The sequence below is a fragment of the Corvus kubaryi genome, unplaced genomic scaffold, assembly GCF_017639235.1.
Source record: "Corvus kubaryi isolate FWS band 111438036 unplaced genomic scaffold, C.kubaryi_AGA036_p1.0 134, whole genome shotgun sequence".
NCBI lineage: Eukaryota > Metazoa > Chordata > Aves > Passeriformes > Corvidae > Corvus > Corvus kubaryi.
The window spans coordinates 2054735-2079957 of record NW_024580668.1 but is presented as its reverse complement, the minus strand read 5'-3'; the positions used below and the strand labels follow the sequence as shown (position 1 = coordinate 2079957).

General features: G+C 42.8%; 1 protein-coding gene across 4 annotated transcripts in view; it reads left to right on the top strand.

The window, feature by feature from the left end:
• ZNF217 (zinc finger protein 217) overlaps positions 1-22803 on the top strand; it is a 27199-nt gene extending 4396 nt beyond the window's left edge. For 3 of the 4 annotated variants that reach the window (XM_042045104.1, XM_042045095.1, XM_042045112.1), the window contains exons 2-6: positions 9622-11420; positions 13492-13617; positions 14448-16028; positions 19341-19460; positions 20704-22803. In XM_042045104.1, coding sequence (XP_041901038.1) covers positions 10022-11420; positions 13492-13617; positions 14448-16028; positions 19341-19450 — 3216 coding nt within the window. In that variant the 5' untranslated portion in view covers positions 9622-10021 and the 3' untranslated portion in view covers positions 19451-19460; positions 20704-22803. Of the gene's footprint in view, positions 1-3718; positions 3815-9621; positions 11421-13491; positions 13618-14447; positions 16029-19340; positions 19461-20703 lie in introns of those variants that run through there. The other variant, XM_042045119.1, reaches the window with a different exon arrangement.
• The last annotated feature ends 2420 nt before the right edge of the window (positions 22804-25223 follow it).

Below are 25223 nucleotides of genomic sequence, written 5' to 3'. Positions count from 1 at the left end.
TAAGGTGACTTTAGGAACAAAAAAGTTTTTCTTCCTGGTGCATGAATGTGCTGAGGGGATTCTGCTGACTACTGTATGCGTGCTTTGAGAGAGATGTGACTCATTCCACAAGAGATTTGCAACTGAATACAAAAGTAAGGAAAAGGATATGACCAAGCTATGTAAGATTCTCAACACATGTTGTATTTTAGGATTAAAAAAGATTTTTCAGTGTATAAACTTAACTTGGTTTTTATGTGGTTCCAAACAGAAAGTTGCTCTCTCAAAATAATTTGCTTTTAGAAATGAACTTTTTTTTTTCTTCAGTGAAATTGCCAAATAATATCCTTTTGTTGCTGATGAAGCCTGTTTATGCCAAATGTGGGTGTATGTCAATGAGAAAAATACATTAAAACTTCTACTGTTACAATCATATGACTTTGGTCAGAGTATAGTTTATAGCTTATCATAAATCTAGCACTCTTGATTCTTTCTCCTTTTTTTTTTTAAGTGCTGTGATAAGAGCAGGCTTTGCAGTTTCAAAGTAGAACAGGGTACACGCCTGGAAAAATGAGTTTGAAATTAAAAATATAGGTGACATACATGTTTGGAAACACAATGAGGTGGAATTGGTTATCAGCCTGCCTTGAGGATTTCAAAAGAAAGTACAAGAGGAAATGTGGTTAGGATATGCAGGGAAATCTATGTAGATCAGGGTGACTTCAAGATTGGAGCAAAAAACCATCCAAGCAGAAGTGAATAATTGACTGGATGGTGCTTTCCTATGTGCTGCAGATTTTATGTAACTAAAAGTATCAAAGTCTGAGTTTGTTTATGCGCAATAGGTACACTTGCATTCTCACTGTAATAAAGGGAGTGCAGTTTGCCTCTGATTGAGCTGCATCAGGGAAACTGAGGCCCTTGTGCTGTGCTTACACTTTATTGTGATAGTTGAGAACTGTTCGGGTGAAATCCTGAGGTTCTCTTAGCTTCTCTTGGTACTCGGGAAGAAGCAAAATTAGATTTGCTTAGATTTACACCAAGGAATGATGTTTGGTACAGTGTAAGGAAAATGGATGTAAAGGTGGCCCAGAGAAGCCTCAATTTTTGTTCACCTTTCCTGTTTGTTTCTAACATTTTTTTGTTCTTATACTGACAAAACTGGGAACTGCAGTTGCCTGTTTTGAAGCTCAATTTCTTGCAGATGCTGCCTCTCCTTTACAGGCCAGCTTGGCCCTGTGCAGCCCAGGCTGTTGGATACATCATCCCACACACCCCTGTAGCCCACTGGTGAGGGATAATGTAAGGCTGGGTAACTAAAAAGTCTGCATCAGTCTCTGGGAGATCTCCCACCTGCGTGGGAGAAAGGAGGCAACTGCTTGAAGTGTCTGTTTCTATCACTTCTGTATTTTAGTACCTTCAGATGCTAGTCCAGGGAATGACTGAACTACAAGTAAATGTCTTTTCCCTGCACTCTGTATCTATTTCCATCTTTCAAGACTGACTTTTGCAAGCACCTAATTGTGGATGTGTTTGAGAGTGACAACTTCCAAGTGCTCTGCAGAGGAGAGGGATCAGATACTGCTCTGTTCCTTCCAAGGTGCAGCAGTTTGAGCTGTGTTGGGTCAGAGCTGGATTCAGAGTTGAAGCCAGGTGAGAGCACTAGGGCACATTAATGGCCTTAACAAAGGGAACTCTTTGGAAGTGACCACTTCTCTCAACTTCAGGAATAGTAAAATAGTCTCTTTTCCTGTTATTTCACCTATGCTGCCCAAAGGGATGCAACTTGCCTGTAATTGCTACAGAGGAACTCCTGGCTCTTGAGTAATAAGGAATTAAGTCTAATTTGGTAAACTGAATTTACCACTTTGTAGTTGTGGCTGCTGGAGAGACCTTACATCCCTCTGCCAAGAAGTAAAAAAAGTCAAATTTGCTTTTAAGGTCTCTGAAAATACCTTCTTCTAAATGAAAACCAAGAGTAAACATACAAGGCAGTCTGTGTAAGGTGAGACTGACTCAACAATAAAAATGTATCACTCATTCCACTGAGAGCCTTTACCTGCTGTGGAGAGAACAATAAACTGTTTTGTAAGGTAAGGGGTCATTGCCAGTTTAAGTGCATGTAACTTCTTGATTTAATGAAGTTGCATCATCCTATAGCAATGGTGAAATGTGTCTCAGACTTATTTAAAATAGGATTATTCTTGTGTCTTTCAGCTTTTGTACAACAGGTATTGGCCATTTCTGTTGTCTAAAGTACACTTTGGTTTTGTTGCTCCTGAGAAATTCTCTCCTAATCGGGGGGGGAAAGGAAAAAAATCCAGCAGTTTGAGCAGTCCATCTGAACTTTAAAAGTCAATACTTACTTGTAGTGCTTCCTCCTTTAATGCCAAGAATTAGTCTCTTTTATATTTGCTCTTGCTCAGTGGAGGGAAAACATGTGCAAAATGCTGCAAGCTTATATGTTCCCTGCTTTAAAAGGCCTGATTGCATCTTTTGATAGAAGAGGCATTCAGTTCACTGAGGAGACACACTCAGCTCATCCATCCTCTGCCAAAACAGTTAGACATATAGCCTTCAAGAAAAAGGGACTCCACAGGAAAAGGTTTTTTAGAGAAAGAGGATATCCTTTGTTTTTATTAGTATAGATGTCTGAGATGGGGGGAGGGAGCTTTCCTAATATTGTTCATTATTAACTATGAGTTATTTTCCACTGGTGATTAAAATCCTGTTTGCGAGACTTCAGGGGGAAAATGACTCGCATGTGTGTCTGCTTTATCTGACTACAAAAGGGCCTTCAACACAAAATCTTTCTGAAGTGTGTGTGCAGAAATGCCTGGATAATAACAGTGTTGAATTCTGTATACGTCTCACTTTGGTTGTGTTCTTGTGAATTGTTTTAGGATCACTGCGTTGGAAATCTCTGTGGTGTTGTTAGAAGGGACTGTAACTGAGCTTCTCTCTTAGAGAGGATAAAAAGGATAAGCCACAAAAACCTTTCTAAGAGTTTAAGTTTAGGATAACTTTGAAATCTTCAAGCCTGAAGGATGAAGACTAACGAGAGGGACTTAAATTTGCAGATTGAGGGAGTGGAAATTCCAGTTTAGGGTCATCTTTTATGTTCTCTTTTCAACCTGAACATCTTCGTTTTGATCTTTCCTGCAACTGAAACAAACAACTCTCTTCCTCCCCTTCCTCCCCCTGAATCTCCATTTCCTTTACAAGTGCTTGTGGTAGTTCTTTATCAGGCTGAACTGTTAACAAAGTATTAAAAACAGTTTTGTGCTTGCACAGTTGGTATAAAAGGCTCGGTGTGGATGAGAAGCAGCATTGGGATCGCTCACGTGCTCCTCTACTAACAAAGAACACTCTGGGAAGTTGTGTGAAATGATCTACTGTTAAAAGATGGGAGTAGCTGTTTCCCTCCCTAGAAAGCAGCAGAATGCCCAGTAATGAGGAATAATTCATTGGCTTCTGTGCTGGTCTGCAAAATCAGGTTTTATCTGGGCTGGCTTTTATAACTTTTCCAGTGTTATCGTTTGATTCACGGGCAATGGATACTTGTATTCTTTGAGAAATAAGGTCATGGTCTGTGGCGCAAATACTGCATCATCTTCCCTAATTTAGGGACTATCCCTCCTGCAGACTGGGGTAGCAGAGGCATTTCTGCCTCACAGAGGAAACCCCCTCCTGGCCTGAAGTGTGACACACGCATTTCTGCTTAAGCGCAGAAAGGAAGTTCCGTGGTTGCCATAAAGTCCTGCTACCTGCAGAGACAGCCCTGAAATTTCAGGCCGTGGATTTTGGAAATCTGACTCACCTTTTGGGACAGATGGTGAGTGAGAACCTCACAATGACACTTGGCTTCAATTTCTGACTAAGCGTGGGAACTTAGGAATGCCAGGGTGCACCAGAGCTGCCCCCAGCATGGAGCTGGGGTCACTGCTGGCTTCTGCAGACATTACAGATGGCCAGGACACTGAAGGGGCATCTCAAAATCCTGGGGCTCCTGAATATTTTTAGGAGCTGTTTTAGGGTGGTATTTGTGCTTAACTTTGTAGGTGCGGTGCAGCTGCCTTAGTTTTATGCATTGATATATATTTATATTAAAAAACGTTCTAAATAAGATGAAGTTCAGCCTCATCTCAGGTTTTATTTGAGGATTTGAAGTTGTGTTTATTTATGCGTGAGCTGCTCTGCCTGTGATCAGTGTTACACCTGAATACAGCTGTGCCCAGATAAATAAGATAATATACATAAGGTAGTTTTTATTTGTGGTCTCAGTGAGGAAAAAGTGATGTTAACTGGCTTGTTTTATCTGTGTTCTTTAGGCAGAACTGGAACAACTACAGCAAATCTTTGAAATTGAAATAATTTTAAAAAAAGGTGTTAAACTTGTAATTTCCAATAAGCAATCAGCAGTGTAAAATCTATTTACCAGCAATCTGTTCTGGGGCATAAACACACCAAGAGGAAAGAACAGTTCATGTAAAATGACTCTTGATATCCTGAAACTTCTTGAAACATGAGGAAAACGGAAGGGTTTTTATAAGTGGAAATGAGAGTTACATATAAGTTTCTCAAGTCCAATAGACCCAGTAAAAATTAAGGTGGTTGATTTGCAGCAGCTGGAAGAAGCTGGTCAGCTGAACAGCGGTAATTTTGCTGCTGGCCTTGAATTTGAGAATCTAAGAGTTTGTTGAGGTAGTTGTGTCTGAGTTTTTATCTGCCAGAGCAGAAAAGTAACTTTAGTGTCCTGGATTTGGCTGTAACTCTTCAAGTTTTCTCACTTCTCTTTTTCAGAAAGTGTTGCAGCAACTACTTTAACTTCTGTAATTGTTCCAGCTTGCTTTTTACAGTTTAACAATAGCTTTGCAGCACAAAACTAGCAGGGAATAGTTGTTTTTCCTGAGACTTGCCATGCAACTTTTATTCCCAGTGCCTCTGTAATGTGTTTAAAATGGGAAGTTCAATGGTTAGACTTGCTATTCTCCAAAAGGTGTGTCTAGATGTTTTTATTACATATTCAGGGAAATTTTGAAATGCAGGAAGTAGAAATGCAATAAAATTACTCCTGATAGGTCATTTCCCAAAGAAATCTTAAAGACCGTAATATGTTGTCTTTGGTTGTGTAATTTAATAAGAATAAATTAAATTCCTCTACAGGCACTTAATTAAACTTTTCTCTGTTTTAATAATCCATTTAAATGCAGCAGGGTTTTGGTGTGGTTCTTAGGTTGTGTGGCAAGTGCAATGAAAACACGATGTTCTCATCTGTCCAGTGGAATCTTCATGTGTGTTTTGTGGTGTTTATAAATACAATGGGTATCGCTGTGAACCTGCTGAAACACTTAGCCAAGGATGACTCAGTTGAGAGCTGAAGTTTGCTAAATGCTCAGGCTAAAACCTCTCCAGTAGTTTTATTCTTTCTTCTTCTCGATTTAAATATATTTCTAGTTGCATCAGGTGCAATAGGTGGCACCCTGGAACTGAGAGGAATTGGTCACTTCTGAACAGGTCACTCCAGGAGAATCCCAGGGGTGCTGTGCAGGTTCCTCCTGCCCTGCTCACTCCTCTTGGAGCAGCCCCTGGGACCTGTGGGCCCTGGACTGGGCAGGAGGGACAGGGGGACATTTACAGATGGGCAGGGAAGTCACAAGTGGGATTTCTTGACTTGTTTTATTGTGAGGAGCTAATTCATTCTATATTTTCAACCTTGAATTCATCTGTAGCGAGTTTATCGCTTGCAGCTATTGGAAGGAAGGATTTCCTGTTTTGTTCTCTTCCTTTACTCAGTATCTCTGATACTGGTGTGTCCTTATGTCTTCTGAAAGTGAAAGAAGGCAGAAGAAACCCAGGTACTGTATTTTATTTGTTAAGTTCATGCACAGACCTTCAGCCACAGTCACAGTGTTGCAGGTTGTCTACTTTTCTAAGGAAGCAACAGAACTGAGGCAACTCTGGACAGTTTTCCTGCTGCCTATGGGGTTTTGAATAACAGGAATGTAATTAATAAGCGGTTTTGGTCCTCAAATCCAAGGCATACTGTCTTCAGTAGGAAGAGAGGTTTGTTACTAGTGGATAAAATCCTGGTGGGGGTATCTGGGTTGTAGTTCCAGCGTGTGTTGGCTTGTCTGAACAGCGAGAGCATAAAATCCTGCCTACTTGTAAAAGCTGTGGATCTAATCAGAGTGAAGTGTGTAATCACTAGATGCAGAATAAGAGTACAGCTTTCTAACTCACTTCCTGACTTCAGTACTTCTATTGTATCTTCTTCTCAGTTTAAATATATTCCTGTCTAGTTGCATCTGCACTTTTCTTCAGAAATGCTACCTGCAGTTTTTCTCCTGGTCTGTAGGTGCTCTCTTCTGCATATCCAAGAGCAATAGCTGCCTGAGCTGCAAAGAGGCATTTCAGATTCCTGAAACAGGAATATCTTGCTCTGTTTGCAATGCTGCCTAGAGGATGAACTGTGGCTGCTTCTTAGAGCTGTTCAGAGCCTCCTATTAAAAGCAGTGAGAGCGCCGAGCAGTCAGCACAGCTTGGTGGAGGGTGCAAAGTGCTTTGATCCATGGCAGAAGTCTCCAAAGGGCTTGTTCAGACCTACTGATAGCCACTAAAATTGGCCCCAAGCTCTTGTTGAACTCCTCTCGTGACCCAGGTGTTGGTTGTACACTGTGTTTGTGTGGTTGTGAGGACAAGGTTTTATTTGTCAGACAGCTGAGATGGGATTGAAGCAGACCTGTTTCCAAAGACTTACCAGAGAAAATGTTATTGATTGATTGAGGTGGATTTTTCACACATCAGTGACCAACCTGGGGCCTTCCCTAGATGTGATCTGTGCCTGTCCCTTAAATTCTAATAAATCTGGAGCTAAGGCTGTCACAGTGTTTTATCCTAGGCTGGGTTTGGGTAGGGCCATGTGTGGTGGCCCATGTTAGAAGGAGCTCTCTTGTCCCTCCTCTCACCTCACCTCAGAATGCCATGAAGGACAGGACACTGAGGGTGGATTTTGCTGCTTCTCATCTGTTTCCTTTCTCCAGTGACATAATTCTTGTTGCTCTGTTGTGTATTTGTTGTAGTGCCACAAAGTGGGAGCGTAACAAACCCTAATTGGCTTTTTCTGTTTGTAGACATGAGCAAGGAAGTAGTGGATGATGAATTCCAGCAGTTCACTTTGTGGGACTTCAGGCACTGCGCTCTGGATCTGCCTTCATGCCCCAGAAATGCCTCTGGCCTGTCTGTAGGATGATTGTTCCACCTCTTCCTGCAGAGCACTTCCCTGTGGCTCTGAAAGCAAATGCAGTCAACTCCTAAGTTTGTTCCACTTTTTTAATCTTGCCTGGATTTTTTTTTAATTTGGAACTTAAGTTATTTTCAGGCAGATACTCACTGAGCTTTGCTGCAGCATGTTGGGTAAAAAATACCTCTTAAAACTCCAGTAGAAACAGAACGAAAAGGCAAGTTGAAACATGAAGTATAAAACATGCTAACCAGCAGCCTTTGATATGTTTTTTCCTTAGTTTTACAAAAGGGAAAGTTTTTTGAATACTTGAGCTTCAGACTTTGGTTATGGCTCCTTCACCTGCCTACAGGGAGTGAGGGAAGGTCTGAGCTGAGAGGGGAAGGGAGAAAGGCAAGGGCTGCAGTAGCAGCAGAAGTGTCACCCCTCAGCCTGAACCTGCCTGTTACAGGAGGTTTTTGAGTCATTGTGCAGAGAGGAAGTTTTAATCATGGCAGTGATAAAACTGAAAACGGGGATAAAGGGCATAGTTAGAAAAGAGACTTTGGCTGCAGAAAATCCAGGTTCTGTCACCATCAGCAGTGATTTGTTACCTCTCAGACTTCCCCCTTACCCTGCAAGATCCTCCATTTGTGTTTAGCTTAGAGTAAGTCTTTGGCCCAGGCCTGAAACAACTTGGGATAAAAAAATACTTAGAAGTGTCTTGATACTAAATGTGCTGGTTGTGTAAACCTGGGTTAGAGGACTGGGCAGTGAAGAGACTTCAGGCTTTGGAGAAGCAGAAAAAAATGAAAGACAAGCAGCTGGCAACAACAATTTTCTCCTGTTACTGGCATTCTCGTGTGGTGGTGTTTTATTTTCTATTTTATTTTCTATTTTTACCCATCTTGATTAGGCCCCAGGATTTTGTGGTCTGCATGATGGGAAGGAGGTGCTGGCTTTCCAAATTAAAAGCAAGGAGTGTTCTCAGGGCAAGGCTGCAGGAAGTTGGGTGAAGGGTTTGAGATGTTGGATCCTTGACTCCTGCCGGTGTGTTCTGAGCCTTCCTTCCTTAGGTGGTTCTCTTGCCTGGGCTGGTTTCTACTGAAATGGTGTTAGATTTAATGCCTTTAATGCCTTTTAGATTTAATGCCCACCTTTTTCTGTTCAGAATTTTTTCTGATCAGAAATTGCTGAGAGTCAACTGATAACCACGTCTTTTATCTGCTACAGCACCTTCTCCTGGAAACCTTACTGTTGCAGGGCTGTGGTTGAATTGTTGTCCTTTCTTTGGGTCAAATAAAGCAAAATGCTTCATTTTTTTCCATATTAAAGCAAGGCAGAGGTGGAAGTTGAGGTGAATTTTAAACCCCAACTGTGTCCATGTTTTCTGCTCTAAGAGTTATAGAGCATTATGTGTTTTGGGGCATATTAATTCAAGTCATGTGGTCACTGACCAGCTGGCTCTTAGGAAATAATTTGCCAGAGTTTGAGTCAGATTTTGAATGAATTCTTTTCATTAGCTATTACTTTATTTGGAAATGTCTCGGAATGATTTCTCTGCCGTTTATATTAGTCTTGTATTAGTTTGCTAGACTTTTCCTTTATCCAAAAATTTCATCAACTGGAGTCCTGAACTCCACAGAACTCTGCTTTATCAGCCCAAAGAGTGGTGGCCATGAAGTTGCTGCTAGCAGACATTACAACTTTAGTAGACATAGAGATTTAAATGGGAGTTGTGATTAAAGAATTTTCTTTTTATAATGTAATAGTTGGGCTCTGGGATGATTTAAATACTAAACCACTGTTGAAGAAACAGTGTCATTAGTTCATATTGAACTTTGAGATGTTCTTATTGTACCAGCCCAAAACTGTCACAGACACTGTAAATTTGTGGGTGATAGGAAAAGCTTTGAGTAGTGGGGCTGGTGAATAGTTCTTAATACAAAGATTTGTGCTGACATTTCCTGTGTACCAGAACTATAAAAGCTGATTCCAAGCTGTCTGGTCTTAAAAGCCTTTTGCTCAACAGCCTTTAGAGGACAAACAAGTGAAGTTTTGCTGTGGTTTTACAGGTTCAAGGAAAGGTTACTTGGGCTGCTACGTTTGTTATGAATTCAGGAGTGCATTGAAATATGGTTTCAGCAGCTTTGTATAACTGGGTAAGAGCAGGTTTAGAAGGGACAGAGAAAGTCTTGCAAGAAAATAACAACTGTAAACAGAGGGATGTTCAAGACCAAACGATTTCAGCTGTGGCAGGTAGAAAAGCAACCAAGTGCCTTCTACCTATCCCTCATTGGCTCTTAAAAATATGCTTTGTTCTAAAGCACTTGATGGTTCTCAGCCCTAATATTTTCATTATTTGGGAGACAATACTTCTATTTTGAAAAGTCTGACTAACTCTTTTCTCTCTTTCCCAGGTGCTGGAGTTCTTTGTGGCACTGAACTTGGCCTTGAGTGTATTTTATCCAATGCAACTATTTGAAATGTTTGTACAACAAAACTAAGTGCAACTGACTGTATCTGTAGACTTGAAAAAGCTGAAGAAACAATTCAGAAAAACCTCATCCCATCACTGACTGAACCTTTGGATACATTTGCTGGGATGTGTGGAAGCACATAAAGCTGAAGAAGAAATAATTTTTTGCTGGTGGGGGGGAAAAAAATTTTTTTTTTTTCCTGGCAGAGGTTTTCCAGGTCAGCAGACTTGTAAGCACATGTTGGAGAACTCTACAAGTGTCCTTACTGTGATCAGGGAGCACCCCCAAAGAAGTGCAGCCTTCCACTAAGACATGTAATAGGGAGCAGAAGGGAGGAAAGATGCCAACGCAGCCTCTCCTGGCATACATGGACGGACCCGATGGAATAGCCAGCGCCGTTGGTGCCCAGATGGAGAACAGCGATGCCTCCATGACAATAAAAGGGACAAGCACCATCTCCTACAAGAGCTTGCAGGAGAAGTTCCTCATGCAGGCTGAGGGCTGCATGCCCCTGGACTGCATGTTCTGTGACGAGAGTTTTAAGCACCCTGAAGAGCTGGGGAAGCACGTGTTAACTCAGCACAGGCCCACGCTGTGTGAGCCAGCCGTGCTGAGGGTGGAAGCAGAGTATCTCAGTCCTCTGGATAAATGTCAGGTAAGAACCAACTCACCCTCACCGAGCAATGAGCAGGACAGTGAAGAACATAGCTGTAAAGTTTGTGGGCAGACGTTTGATAAAGCTTTTGACATTGAGGCACACATGAAAAAGCATAAAGATTCTTTCACATATTGGTGTAATGTTTGTGGGCGAAGATTTAAAGAGCCGTGGTTCCTCAAAAATCATATGAGAACACACACTGGAAAACCTGGTTCTAGAAACAAGCACCAACAAGGCTCTGAAGGCCCCGTAACAATAAATGAGGTGGTGCAGGAGCACGTAACTGAAAATGTAACGTCACCTTACAAAATTTGTATGGTTTGTGGTTTCCTATTTCACAATAAAGAGACTCTAATTGAGCACAGTAAAGTGCACACCAAAGAATCAGTTCCCAATGGTGAAAGCCCCCAAGTGACTGCTGAAGTCAATGCAGAAGAAACATCTCAAAACCAGGAATTTTTCCAGTTCTTGAACTTAAGACCAAATTCAGTTCCGGAAAAGGACAAACTGCAGAAACTTGCAAAGTGGATCGCTGAACTAGATCCTTTCACCACGTATCAAGCATGGCAGCTGGCTACCAAAGGTAAAATTGCAGTTGGCCATGGGCAGATTAAAGAACCAGGGCAAGAAGGAAGTACAGACAATGATGAGTCATCTTCAGATAAAGAAGAACTCTGTGAAATTTGGAATGCAAATAAAAGTAGCCAGGCTGAAACTACAGGGAAGTCAAAGGTAAATAAAAACAGCAGTTTCACAGGGAATGGTAACTTAACCCAGGACAAACTGAAACATCCCGCTGGTGAAGTGCCTTCTATGGAGATGGATTCGAAATCATCCCAGAACAAAGAGAAGCCAACCCACTGCTCCGAGTGTGGGAAAGCCTTCAGGACATACCACCAGCTGGTCCTTCACTCCAGAGTGCACAAGAGGGACCGGAGGGGTGATGGAGAGACTTCCACTGCTGCCAGGACCTACTGTGCTGATATCATTGCAAACCTGGAGGAAAACGGGGCAGCAGAGAGAATGGAAGGAGGCTCTGAGGATGGCTCTGAAGATGGGCTTCCAGAAACAATTAATTTAGGTGAGTAGCACTGGGAGCACTTCAGTTTGAAGTGGCTTTTACTGACTTGTTTAGGAACTCCTTAGAGCCAAAGAATGCGTTGTGCCTTTCTGTTATCTTTCCAGAACGTGATAGGAAATGTTGAAAAACTAGATAGGGAATGTTATGGTGGGGGAGAGGGAACAGAGAAAAATGAGAGGGAAAGAAAGGTTTGGCTGCTGCCATTTTGAGGTCTTTGAAGTTGTGGTGGGCCTTCTTGCAGTTAGTTACTGGAGTCACGGAAATAGTTTTCGTAACAATGAGTTTAACAATCAAAAAATCACTGTTTACTCACCCCTTATCTCTCTCTAGCTTTACTGGACGCTTTGGAGTGTTCCATATCCCTTCTCACCCGGCACATGTTTTCAAAGAGTATTTTTGAAGAAATAATTGCAGTTTCACTTTTTTCCCCCTGTATCTTGTAAGGGCAAAAAATGCTCAGTGCTCAATACCAGCAGTTTTTAAGACCTTGAGAAGTAAAGAATAATTTAAAACTTTCTGTCTAACTGCAAGTTCAGTGTTTGTTTTGAACAGTAATTTGAAAGCCTAAATGTCAGAGCCAGCACGTTTGAATCATTTGTGTCAGGGCACAGGCTGTTAATATGTGGACATGTATGTAAGAGAGGTTCATCTTTAACTCCTCTGCCTTGAAGGACTGCTGACGGTGTGGATGGCCTCCATCTGTACATTACCCAGGATTAATTCTGCATGTCACAGTGTCCCAGAAAAGCAAGTGATACTGAATGATTCCTTAATTGAAAAAGATTGCATGTCAGGGGACAAAAAGAAAGTCTGGCAGCTAATCTCCCCTTCTCTGTGACATGCGCCCAGCCGGCAGTTCAGGAACAGACACTTGCATAATCTCAAGGCAAGACACGACGTACAGAATGTCCTGGCACCCACACAGGGCTGACTTTGCCATTTCTGGTAATGTGCAGCCCTTTATTTTGCCTCCAGGAACAAAGGAATGAAATGATTACCTAATGTGAAGTTGCTTGTTTTGTTTCTCAGTCTTATCCTAAAGCAGAGCAGATTTTGGTGTGAGCTGCTGAGTCACACCTCTGGAGACACGAGCTGTTTGTTCAAGTCAGCCAGGGCTGAGCCATACGCAGCATTTCCAGGAGAGAAACTTTCCAGCAGGCAGGAACCTCAAAGAACTCTTTTAAGCTCTATTATATATCCCACTTCTTAGTCACACCAAAGGTCTCTTTCCTCCTCCTGGTTTCCAGTCAGCCTTGCTGTGGGTATTGAGTGGAGTTGTCTGGGTTTTCAGTGGAAGCTGCAGAGCAGTCGCAGTGGCTGCTGCTGGTTGTTGGGTGAATTCTCTGCCATTCCGCCGTCCCTGCCGCCCTCCTGTGGCACCTCCTGCCTCTGCACTGGAGTGGAACCGCTGGGATATCCCTGGATTTGTACCTGGAATACACGGGTCACCCATTGGGACACCCTGGCACTTCCTCACTCCATATTAATGGATTGAAATAGGACTCATCAAATCTAAGGATGCTTATAGGAAATATTCTTCATCCAATCTAAGGAGTGTCTCTACATAGACACTCCACTGATTAGCACAGAAATAATATCATCATTAGAATTAATTAATTAAAAAAAGGCATCTTTGCCTTCCTTCCCCACCTCCCTGTGTTTGGCTGTGGTGCACAGAGCACATTTAGTCTGAATCATCCCACTCGCACTAATTCAAGCATTTCCTATAATAAAATAATACAGTTTATAACCTGTGTATTTCAGATGGGCCATTCTCCATCAAGATCCTGTAGATCAATAAAGACAAATTTTTTTTTCTTCTTCTTAGAGCCCTTGTTTTGCATCTTGTTTGTTCTCTGGGCTCCTTGGTCACAGTCACAAACCACAGTGTTCTGGACAGAAACCTTTTTAACTCTTGTGCTCTCTGATTACTCAAAGTTACTTGTAGACCATAGGATTTGACAGCAGTTCATAATTTTATGTTTTTCCTTGAAAAAACACTGTTACTGTGTTCAACAAGACTGCAAATTTGCGTTTGCTCTTCATAATATGCCTGTATTTTCTCCCAAAGATAAAAATGAAGACAGTTTGGAAAGAACAAAAGTTAAAACCCTCGGAACCTCCAGAGAATGCAGCTACTGTGGAAAGTATTTTCGCTCCAATTATTACCTCAATATTCATCTCAGAACTCATACAGGTAAATGGGGGCTTTACCTTTGGAGGAGGGGAGGGAAATCTGCTGAATCCACTTGGATGGAATGTTTGGTTTTGCTTATGAAAAACAGAAATTGCCTTCAAAATTGTTGAGTAAGGACAAAGTTTTCTCTAATTCTAAAGAAAAAATCAAATAGTTGCAATTAAGATTTATTGGAATTATTTACATAAGTATATATATTTTTGAGCAGGGTTAATTACATTAAGTATTGTTGAAACTATATATTTAAAATTTTAGATTTTTTCTGCTTTTAGCAGTGTAGCAAAAGTTTAGGGTTTGGTTTTAGTTTAAAAACCAGCCTCTTTCTCAAGTGTTAAGTTGGTTATCTGCCAGCTGCTGCTACCTGGGGACAAGCTGAGTCTCTTTATCAACTCAGCTCCTTGTTTTGCATAGCCAGACAAACCCTTCCTACGCCTGCCTGTGTGCTCCTTGGGAAGCAGCTCTGTTTACAGCTGAGCTGTCCCGTTTGTGTTGGGAATAGGACACTTGTGGGATGATCAAGGGCTGCAGCTTGTTGGGGTTGACCCAGAGTTCCACTCCTTGCTTATCTCTGCCAGACACGTTGTCAGCTCCCATCTCCATCCGTAGCCAGCGTGTGGAAGCATCCCAGCGTAGCCAGAAGATGTCACTGTAGTTAGTAAAAGCATTAAGATGCTGTTGTTTAAATGATTTAGATGAGTTTGGGACTTCAGAGTGTGTGAAGGGGAGAGAAGAGTCAATTTTAGTGGTTTAGAGTCCACATTATTCCCTTGTGTTTGTGATCGAGACTTCAGATCTCGTCAGACTTACTTACTGATAAATCTGTGTTGCAGGTGAAAAGCCGTACAAATGTGAATTCTGTGAGTATGCAGCAGCCCAGAAAACGTCCCTGAGGTATCATTTAGAGAGACACCACAAGGACAGGCACGGTGACAGTGCAGCTGATGGGAAGGGTGACAGCAAAGGTTCCCTGCGGGGTCAGGAGACGGCGCTGTCACTGGCTGCTGATGCTGCTCCAGAAACCAAAAATTTGAAGAGGCTTTTTGATGGTGCCAAAGATGCTGAGAGCTGCCCACCTGCCAAGCAGCAAAAGGAAGTTCTGTCCTTGAGCAATGCAATAGGCAGCACAGTCTTTTTAAAAGTAAAGAACAATTCCAGGGAATTGAACAAAGGTTCTGTTTGTAGCAATCTGAATCAAATACCTGAGAACGTGCCCACTCCTTACCCGGAGAAACTAAAGGCTGAGAAGGAAACAAAGGAAGCTCAGCCTAAAAGAGAGAGAAAGGCATCTGTGGCATCAGAGGAAGATGATGTCCAGTACATCTGTGCTTTTATTGGTGGCAAAAATGTGAACGATGTGCAAGAACGCACTGAGAACTACAAACGCAGACCTGTCGTGGACTGTCACGAGCAGCCCTTGGACTTATCCAGTAAGACTTCCCAGGAATGTTCAGTGGTTGCAAGCAGAGGCCTGCTGGCCCCCAGCACCTGCCCCTTCTGTACCTACAGGACATTTTACCCCGAGGTCCTCATGATGCACCAGAGGCTGATGCACAAGTACAACCCTGACACGGTTAACAAGAACGGCTACAGGAGCAAGGCCGTGGCCAAGGCCCGGCGCACGGGCTGCCCCCCGGCCCTGCTGGGCAAGGATGTGCCTCCTCTGCCTCTCCATTCCAATAAAAACAAGGCTTCCCCAAATCCACAGCAAAAACCCTTGCAAACAGGGAAAGCCAAGCAATGTACTCCTCCACAGAACAAAGCCTCTCTCTTCTCAGCGAGCGAGTCGAGCAGCACAGCCCCGAGTAACCTCAAGTCTCACAAACAGCAAAGTAATCTTGGAACTCAGGCAAATAACTACAGACAACCTCAGCAAGAAGTGCACTCCAGTTCCAGTATCTCTCCAGTACTGGACAGAGTGAAAAGATCTGAATCTAAAATCAAAGCTCTGGGTGCCCCAGTGACTCAGTCTGGTCTAATCAGCAGCAGCATGAATGGGGTTCTGGAGTCTCACCTCAATGAACCTGGCTGGGCTTGCCACCGAGGGAGAGACTATCTCTGTAGTAAATCTGGGAGCAATGCAACTCTGGACTATGGAGAAACCTCTTCCAAACGGATGAAACCTACTCTGGTAGCTGTGGAGCACCTGGACTCTCCAATGGCTAATTACAGGAGATATGAAATGAGCAGATTCCGTGTTGCAAACAGATATGCAAATCTGCTACCTCAGGAATATCCTCGCACCAAACCCGCATCCTCTCTTCTGCCAACCAAACAAGGGCTTCTCAGTGCAGATGATGTTGATCCTCCCAACGTATTGACTGCTCTCAAACCTTATGAGCCATACAGCTCTGCATCACTTTATGGTTCTTGTGGATCTAGCAATGGCCAAGTAACCAGCTCGACAGGAGAAGGTCAGTCCCTCCTTCCTCCTCAAATCTCTGACGCTGCTGCACAGGGAGGTGAATGGGATAGAAATAAGTGTGTACCCACCTTGAAGCATTGAAAATATGTCATTTCACCAAGTCCAGCCAGTGCTTGGATTTTGTATTTAAAATCCAGGTTCAGCAAACTCCTGGCTTGGGGAATTAGGCATGGAATGTTTGAATTTTAAAGAGGGATCTGGAGTTCCTCGAGTTCCCCCCTCCCCTCTGTCATGGGTCTCTGATAGCAAACATGCATTGTTTGCTCATCAGAGCACTCCAGACATGTTGACTAATCCAGGATATGGAATGAGCCTTTCTGCTTAATATGCCAGAAGTCTTGGACATCTGGAATATTAATAAAACTTCTTACAAAAAAAAAAAAGCTGTCGTGGACAATTGTTCCCTTCAAGAGCAGAAAAGGATGTATAGCAGATCATAAAACTGATTTAAATCTTCGACTTCTGCTCTTCAGTGGGTTTTTTTTTTAATGTTTAACGTTTAGTAGGAACAGAATACTTTGTTAAATCAAGACAACAGATTTCTGCTATTCTAATTATGGTGTAGTAATGCTCTGTGGAAACTTCTGGGCCTAGCAGAGATAAATGATTTGTGATGTATTGGGAGAACTCTGGTACTTTTACAAAATACATACTTTTTGTGTTTTATCCTTGGTCAACATTCTCAAAACTTAGCAGGAGACCAAGATTAAAAGGTGCTGGGTGATATTTAAGCAGTTGTCTGACTGTTTGTAGAAGCTGGTATTTAAGCTGAGGTCAGCATGGACTTAGCTACAAATATAGGACTTTGAATTTTGAAACGAAGATCCCATTATAAAAATGAATAGCCTGTGTGAGCTGTGTAGTCTTGAAGTCTCTGAAGTTCCTGAACTCTGAATGCTCCCATTCTCTGGAAGCAGTAAAGTTGCTCTTCTGAAGTAAGTCTGGGATGGTAACAAGCAGGGGTGTGTTCCCTTAGGTCAGAGCAAACTGCAAATACTGAATCCACTTTTATGAGGAAAAAAGAAATCTATTTGCTCACTCTGTTCTGGTTTTTGTTTGCTTGTTTTAATGTGGCAGCCTTCAAAAATGTATCAGCCTTCAAAAATGTATACATTCCTTACAGATGTAAATGCGCAGTGGGTTATAGGGAAAGGTGAGGGAAAGTGACACAGTTTTGTGTCCTGGCTGGGCAGGGAGTGGAGAAGGAAAAGCACCACAGCTGAGTCACTGAGAGGTGGGGAAATGGAGTTAATTCCTGGTTTCATGCAGAGCTTTGTCTGTGTACCCTGAATTGCTCTGAGAAATGCAAAATGGGCACTGGGTTCTGCACAGGGGTGCCCTGGAACGCAAGTGTTGTTGCTGACCTTGGGTTCCTGATGATGTGAGAGGATGAACTGTGGAGAGGGATCAGTGAGTGAGGGAGGGATGGGGAGATGCTGTCAGCAGTGTGGGCCAGGGCAGCCTGCTGAATAGAGCTCATGCAGCTCTATTTCTAAACAATGACTTCACTGGAATCCACCTGGCTCTTCTTTTGGAAGCTCCACCTGTGCCAGAGAAATCTCTGTGCTGGGCTTTGCTTCCTCTTCTTTGGTGCAAGCCTGGAGACGCTGCGCTGCAGTCAAGAACTTTGCACTGTTTTTTGTTATTTAGAGCTCTCAGAACTGTGGCTGCAGATAATTTGACAGCATTGTTGTCATGGAAATGAGGATTTCATTGTTCATTACCCAGTGCTGGCTCAGGGCGAGAAAAGCAACTTTTTATGGCTGTTACCTCCATGGAAAGACTTGTGAAACAAGCCCCCCTCTATTGGGTTTTCTTAGCAACTTCAATTAAAGCCTTGGGCAGGAAGATGTAGGTTTGTGAGGTTAATTTCTTAATTTTTCAACCAATTCGCCTTGAAGTACCCAACCCAAACCTTGATAATTATTGAGAGGGTACAGGGCAACGGGCAAGCAACTGGTAACAGTGTTAGAATTTTATTGTGTGTGGAGACTGAAAAGTTTATTGAAATTCTTTTTGTTTTTCGTTAAAAAGCTGAACTAGAGCAGTTTCTGTAGACTTGCACTCCTCCCAGCCGTGTTGTGTGATACCATCTGCAGAGTTGTGCAGGTGCAGACCTGCAGCTTTCTGCTCTCTGCCTCTCGAACCCTGCTGATATTCTAAACCACGATGTCAAAACCTTCTTCTAAGGGCCCGTGTGCCTTGTGGCAACATTCTTGAGGTCCCCCGAACATGTTCTGTCGCATGTTAAATGCTGGATCAAGTTGTCAGGAGAATATGTTCCACTTGGCAAACTTGATTAAAGCATGATGCCTTCCCTTATTGCTTGTAAGCTTTGCCATCCCGTGTTGCCCTGAAGAGACAGAAACATTCTGAAACCACTCACTTTGTGTTATTCTCAAATTAGTTGCCTTTGCAATGGCAACATGTTATCAAGGATAACCTGTTGGCTGATTGATTTGGCAGAGGCTGCAAATTAAAGACAATTGCTCGTGACACACTCCAATGGCTCCGTGGATTCTGTTGAAATATTAATTTAGCGGTGCCATTTTCATTTAATTAAAGCTCTCGAGGTTTTTTCAATGCTGCATTGCAAGCTTTCATGGAATATGGATGGCAGTTGGGCTTTTTGGATCCTGGGGGAGTAATGATTTCTGGACTTTTTGCCTTAATTTTATGAAGTGTTTTTGACTGCTTGCCTAAGCTAGTAAGACTTAATATGGAACAGGCATTGATTTCACATATATAAATCTGGATTAATGGTCTCAGATAAACATGAAACTGCCTGTATACTAGACTGAAAATTGCTTAACAAAGGTCTGCAAGTAAATGTGCATTAACACTCTTTAAAGTGTCACGAGTTCCATATAATCCATGATGGCAACAATGAAGTATCCCCAGTTTCCCTCTCAAATACTCACTGAAAAATTCAGTTTTCAGACAAATGGCAGGAACTGAATTAGGCATTAAGGGTGCAGCACTTACACCTCCTTAGGTGAGGCCTCTGCTGTGGGATGAGTTAAGCAAAGACGTTTCTTTCTTGCAATAAAATGAGCAAAATTTGGACCTGGACATGACGTGGATAAAACTTAGCACAAAGTTGTTAAATTATTTCTTCATTCTCCTTGTATTTATTTTGGATCCTGAATTTCATATAATGTTCTTCTAGGACTAGGAATATCTATAGTTTTGAGGCCTGATTTTGAGATGATCAGTCAAGGTATTTTGGATTCTGGATGCTGATGCAGACCTGAGAGTAGCAAGAAGTAATTCTAACTGCCTTAAATGACTTTTTTTCCAGGAAAGAGATCGGTGTCATACCAACACTTACCCAGCAATCTGCTGCAGAAGAGAAGTTACGAGCCCTTCATGGGGAACACACCCTTCAGACCCAGTGACAAGAAGAACTGAATCACTCAAGGTAAACAAACCTTCTGAACTAATTGTTGCTTAAATGTTGCATGAGGTACTCGTGGCATCAAAGGTTCCTGCACAGCATGAGGGGAGGCTGTGAAAGTGTGAGCCTGAAAAGATAAAAATTTCCTCCTTCTTACAGCCAAATGCTGGGGTAGCAGCACTGATTGTTTTGAGTAGTGGTAATGGTTTGTTTGATAGGTACAGAGATGCTCCTTTTTGAAGAGAAATGGGAGGGTAATGCTAGATAAATATATTAATTAGTTCCAGGGGGAAGTGTTCAGTGAAAGTCAGCAAGTCAAAGTGAAGTCAGAAAGTCAAAGTTCAGTCAGTCCCTGAAGGTGGAGGAGCGAGGTGTGGGGAAGCAGAAGTGAGAGGAAGTGCGTGTGACACGCTTGGTGGGTGCTGGGGGAGCTTGTGGTGGTTGGGCCGCGAGGAGACGCAGACATTGCTCACTCTGCCACTGCTGAGCACCCAGGGCTGCCTCCGACCGCAGCTCTGGGGTGGCTGCTTTCAGAGGGAGCTGAGGGTTTCCTTACAGATTCCCTTGGTGACTCCAGAGGTGATTCCAGATGGTTTTTCCTCTGTTTGAGGGAGGGGAGGGTGTGCCCTCCTAGGGAAGCAGGTCCAGTGAAATCTTTATCCTGGTGCTTTGAGTTCATCTCCTCAGTGCTGCAGCTCTGTCTGAGACCTGAACACCCCCCTTGTGTTTGCACCATCCCTCACTGCTCAGCACAGAAGTGCTCTGTGGGACTGGAAATAAATAGATCTGTTTGCCTTTTTCAAACCCAGAGCTACAGATAATTTCCCCCTTGCAAATTTAAGGAGCATGTCTGGAATGCTGTAGCACTTTGGCCAGCACACATGATGTTATGGAAAGATTTTGGGAGCAGAGCTATCTAACATCAAGCTGACAGCTTCTAAAACACTTTGATTTCTTGGTATTCTTCTAATCTTACTGCTCTCATTGTCCCCCCGCTAAGCATAGTTGTGTCTGGTTGTGCTGTTAACTTGATTTCATGCCTGAAATTCTTTTTGGGGCTGAGCATCTTCCAAAGTACATTTGATTGCCAGCTTTTATTTGGCAAATAGAAGATCCAGACTTACATGGCAATACCAATTCTTTAGCAAGGCTGTGGAAGGAATTCCCTTTGTTGTAAAGACACTCCTTACAACAGAAACTGTGCTGTACTATTTTATAGCTGCACACCACAAACTTAGTGTTTTTTTTTCTTCTTTCTTTCCCCCAGGTCTGAGGACACAAGTGCATATTCCATGGCGTTACACCTGCAGTTCATCCCCTGAGGAAGAGAAAACGGTGAAAGCTACTGAACTAAGCTGTGATTGTACTGTATATAGAAACACTACAGTTTTATAATATTGGTTCTTTTAACATTTTGTACCAAATAGCCATACAAAGTAGTCTAAACAATTGGGTTATGAAGGTGTGTGGAGAACGTATATCTTGACCTTGACTTTTGAGTATTTTTCATTAGAATTAATTGACCAAATATTAGGTAGGAGTTCTATTTTTACATACTTGAGCGCTGCTGGGGAGTTTCTCTTGGAAAGAATATATATCGTTGCACCTCAGGTAAACTGTAAATATTGAAGTTGAAATCCTGTTGGCTTAATGCTCTTTTTTCATGAAAGTGAAAGTTTCTCATCTGTTGGTTTTTTTCCTGTTGAACTATGTTAGTTTTTTAAACCAAGTTCCAAATAAACTGTCTGAAACTGTCCGGTTTATAAATGTTGTGAACATTAAAGCAACGGTGCTGACTTTGTGCTGATCTGCCTTGGCTGGGTGAGGACCAGGACGTGCTGGAGGGCTCTGGTTCTCTGGGGTTGTTTCCAGCATGTTTTTAAATGCAAGCATGAGGCAATACTTGACATTTGGATTTCCTGAAATGTGGTTGGATTCTTCTCTTGGCTTTGGTTGCTGTTCTTCAGAGAAGCCTCTTAAAAACACCTCTGCCACTATCCAAACAGAAAATCCCTGGGACTTGCTTGAGAAACAATAATAGTCTCGATGTTTCACATGTTTGGTTCTGTACTAAGCGCCACACAGTCACATTTAGAGAAAAAAACTTCTTTGCACCGTTGTCCAAAGCTGTAAAGTCTCAAACAACAGACTTGAAATACGAATTTGGGATCTTCAGACTTCAAAAGGGATGTGGCTGTGGTGGAGCCTACTTGACTGTGCTTGGAAGCTTCTTGATGTCAAGTTTTAGCATCTACTGGGTGTTTAAAATGAGTGAGAAATAACCTGTAAATGGGAGACTATCTCCTTTTATTTTTTTGTGAAGACAACAAGAGTTTTTTCTAATGCACATGCAGTTTAATTTTTGTAAAGGGAAGATGGCCAGTTACCAGCCAGTAAAGCAGAACTGTTGCATATTTTGACTTGCCTTCCTCGTTTCTTCTCATGAAGTTGTAGTTAAGAGTTAATTCCTTCTGTACCTGGCTTTGACTTCCATATATTTTAGTAAAACAAAACAAAAAAAATTAAATATTTTGCACTGTTCATTTTGCTCTCTTCCCTCCTACAGCAAATGTAAAATAGCAAAACCTAGAAACTCTTGTTTTTTCATTATGCAATTTGAGATGTTCCAGTTGTCTTGGTTCCTGTAAATGGGACTGGTTTTTAATGTTTCTGTAAACTGGCAATGGAATGAAGTGCTGTGTATCAGGAAATTGTACACTATTGACCTGTTTTCCTGTTCATAAGCTGAGCCATATGTACATAATCTAGATTTTTGTTTTCCTAGTTTTGCACTTTTATAGCCTATTTTTTGAAGATGAATTCACTTGGAAAAGGGTTAATCTATTTTTGTGTGTGATCTCTCCCTGTCCCGGAGGGTGCGTGGCTGTCACTGCTCCGCCTGTGCCACTCGGGGCAGGGCTGCTTTTTAACGTGTTTCAGCAAACAGACCTAAGGCTTGTTTGTTTTTAATCTCCCTTCATGCTGGTACAGTGTCCCTCAAGGCTTTTTTTGGGGTTGGAATGGAAAAATGGACCTGAAGACTCCATTCCATGGCAGCACCACCCTGTGCTTCAGAACACACTTTGCCCATCAGTATTAACTATTGGGATACTACTGGTTTTGTATGTTCCTTTGGAAATAACAGCACATATATAGAGGTACAAATTGTTGATTTTTTTTTTTCCTTTTTTTTTTTTTTTTTATTTTTAATGTATTTATTTCATTCCATTTTGTTCTATTTTAATTGTTGGAACCGGAAGTCGGCAAGCAGCAGGCACACATTACTCATTTAATTTATGATGTATTTCACTTTAGTTGAGTATATTATTACATGTGGATGTAAATATAGACTTGGTGTTTTGCAAAACTGGTTTCTGTGTCTTGCTTTTAAGGCTTAAAAGGAGTTGCCTGGAATTTCATGTTCACTTGACCTTTCGCCATCCTCACATTGCTGGGGAAGAGGGAGAGAAGCTGCCAATAACCAAATCCAAATTCATGTTCAGTTACATGAAAATACTGAGTCACTCCCCAGAAAATCTGTCTTAAAAAATAAGGAAGAAACTTTTGCTTTCTTCTCTAGTGGTTATTCTCCTTCAAGAAAGGAAACTGAGTTATTGAGTGCATTTTTTGTGGCAATAACACTGAGGGGGGCATGAATTGTATTTTTATTGTCAGACTTCATAATTTGTATTAAATTATTACTAAGTTTTTGAAGCCAAATATGTTCTGCAAAATTTTCTAGCTCTGTTGTGTTCTTGGAACTCTCCTGTCAGATCACACCAGCACCTCTGGCCACATCTCAAACTGAAATTAGGAGCTTGGAAGGCATCTGGGGGAGACTTACCCAAGGCAACTCATCCTTGGGAGAAAGGGAATTCACCCGATGAAAGGCCCGGTATGAACCAGTCTCATTTAAGGGCACTAATGGGGCAGCACTAACGAGAGGACACAGCCTCCTGGATGGCTGGGCTGGTTTGTAGGAGCAGGCTGGGCCAGGTTCTTGGCTTAAAGCAGTGCTGGGGAGGGTGAAACCTTCCAGATGTGGGAGCTGATGGCCAAAATGATGTGGAAATGGAAGGGTGAGGCCTGACAGTGCCTGTGGTGCACAGAGGGGAGGCTTGCGGTGTCGCTGGTGGTGTCGGTCACAGGTTGGGGTGACCTGTGAGGGGCTGGGTGGCACTGGCTGGAGGGGACACCAGGCGTGGGTGTGAGCTCTGCAGCCGTCTCCTCTGAGCCCCGGCTGGCCTTGGTGTCTGTCTCCAGGCTGAGGGTCCCTGTGCTTGGTTTCACATCACCCACACAGACCTGTTGCTTCCAGGGACTGAGCTATTGGTGCCTCTGTCCCGTTTGTGAGCTCTGCCGGTGAGTAAAACTCAAAGCAAGGAGCAGCTCCCACTGCTGGCTGAGGAGGAGGTGCTGCAGGTAAGAACCAGGGCAGAATATTCGTGTGCTTGGTACCCTGTGAGTGCCAGGCTCTGTTTGCTGCCTCCAAACAGAATACTGGGATTTCAAGCCCTGTCCAAAATGATGGAAGGCACAGCTGAACTCCAGTGTGAATGTTCAGAGCTGCATCACCAACACTTGTTTGAGGGCTCTTCCTCCTTTGCTTTTAGCAAATGACCCTTTGGATCCATCTCTGCTCTGCGTCCTGAAGTCGCAGAGAGGCGACTCATTCTCACTTAGGAGCAGGAGCTAATACTAAACCACAAAACAGTTTCTTCTCCCCCTTTGTGAAAGAGGAAAATATGCAAGTGCTTTGCCGAGCAGATTTCTCTGTTCATTTGCACACACTTGAGAAAAGTGCATTTAATTAGGATTAGCAAGTCTCTAAATTGCAGATGGTTCTCAGGGGAAAAAAATAGTTATGAGTGCATTCATGACATTAAAATCAGTACATTTAATTCAATTTCATCTTAATATTAATTCATAACATCTAAAGTAGTGGTTCCTACTGAAGCTATGCATATGATCCAGGATTACTGGGGAAAATGAGATCTAGCAGTTCCAAACACGCTGCAGCATGATTACCGCGTGTAATTATGCAGATTGAGTAATCAGATGCTAAGTGCAAGAATGCCCATTTTGACATGTGTTAGAACGAGGGTCAGTTGTGTGATAAGTTTTATTTAGCTTGGAGTTCTTTGTTGATGGACCCAGAGTCCAGGATTGGGTCAGATGTGAAATGCTGCAAAAATCAGGAGTTAGGGGAGCAGTTGGAGCAGAATTCCAGGGAGGAGGCTGCTGGGCTGAGCATTGCAAAACACTAAATGCTCTGGTTTAAGGCTTCTCCTCCTGCCCCAGGCTCTCCTTCCTCCAAGATCCAAAGGGAAAAGTGTGGTACCCTCCCAGCCCATCGCTCACTGATCAGTTCTGACCTGGGCTGTCTCAGGCAGCCACAGCACTTTTTATCCTCCTCCGTGGGTGTGTATGAAACCAAAGCACCCCAGTCCACTGCGGACCTTTCTGCAGGACGGGAAATCTGGATTTTGGGAATAATATTCCCTCTCCAGAAGTTTTCCCCCTTTGCTTCCCCTGCGTTTCTACCTATTCCCAGCATGCAGAACTTCCTCCTGCAGCCTCCAGGAGCTCACCGGGGTGGTTTTAACACCTCTCAAATGTCCCTGAGCCGCTGGGAGATGTGGAAAGTTCCCTGTGCTGCATCCCGAGAGAATCCCATCGCTCCGGGGGGCACAGGGTGGGCCAGGGGCGGGGAAGGGCTCTGGATGGAGCAGCGTTCCCTGTGCCGGGGCTCTGGATGGAGCAGCATTCCCGGTACCGGGGCTCTGG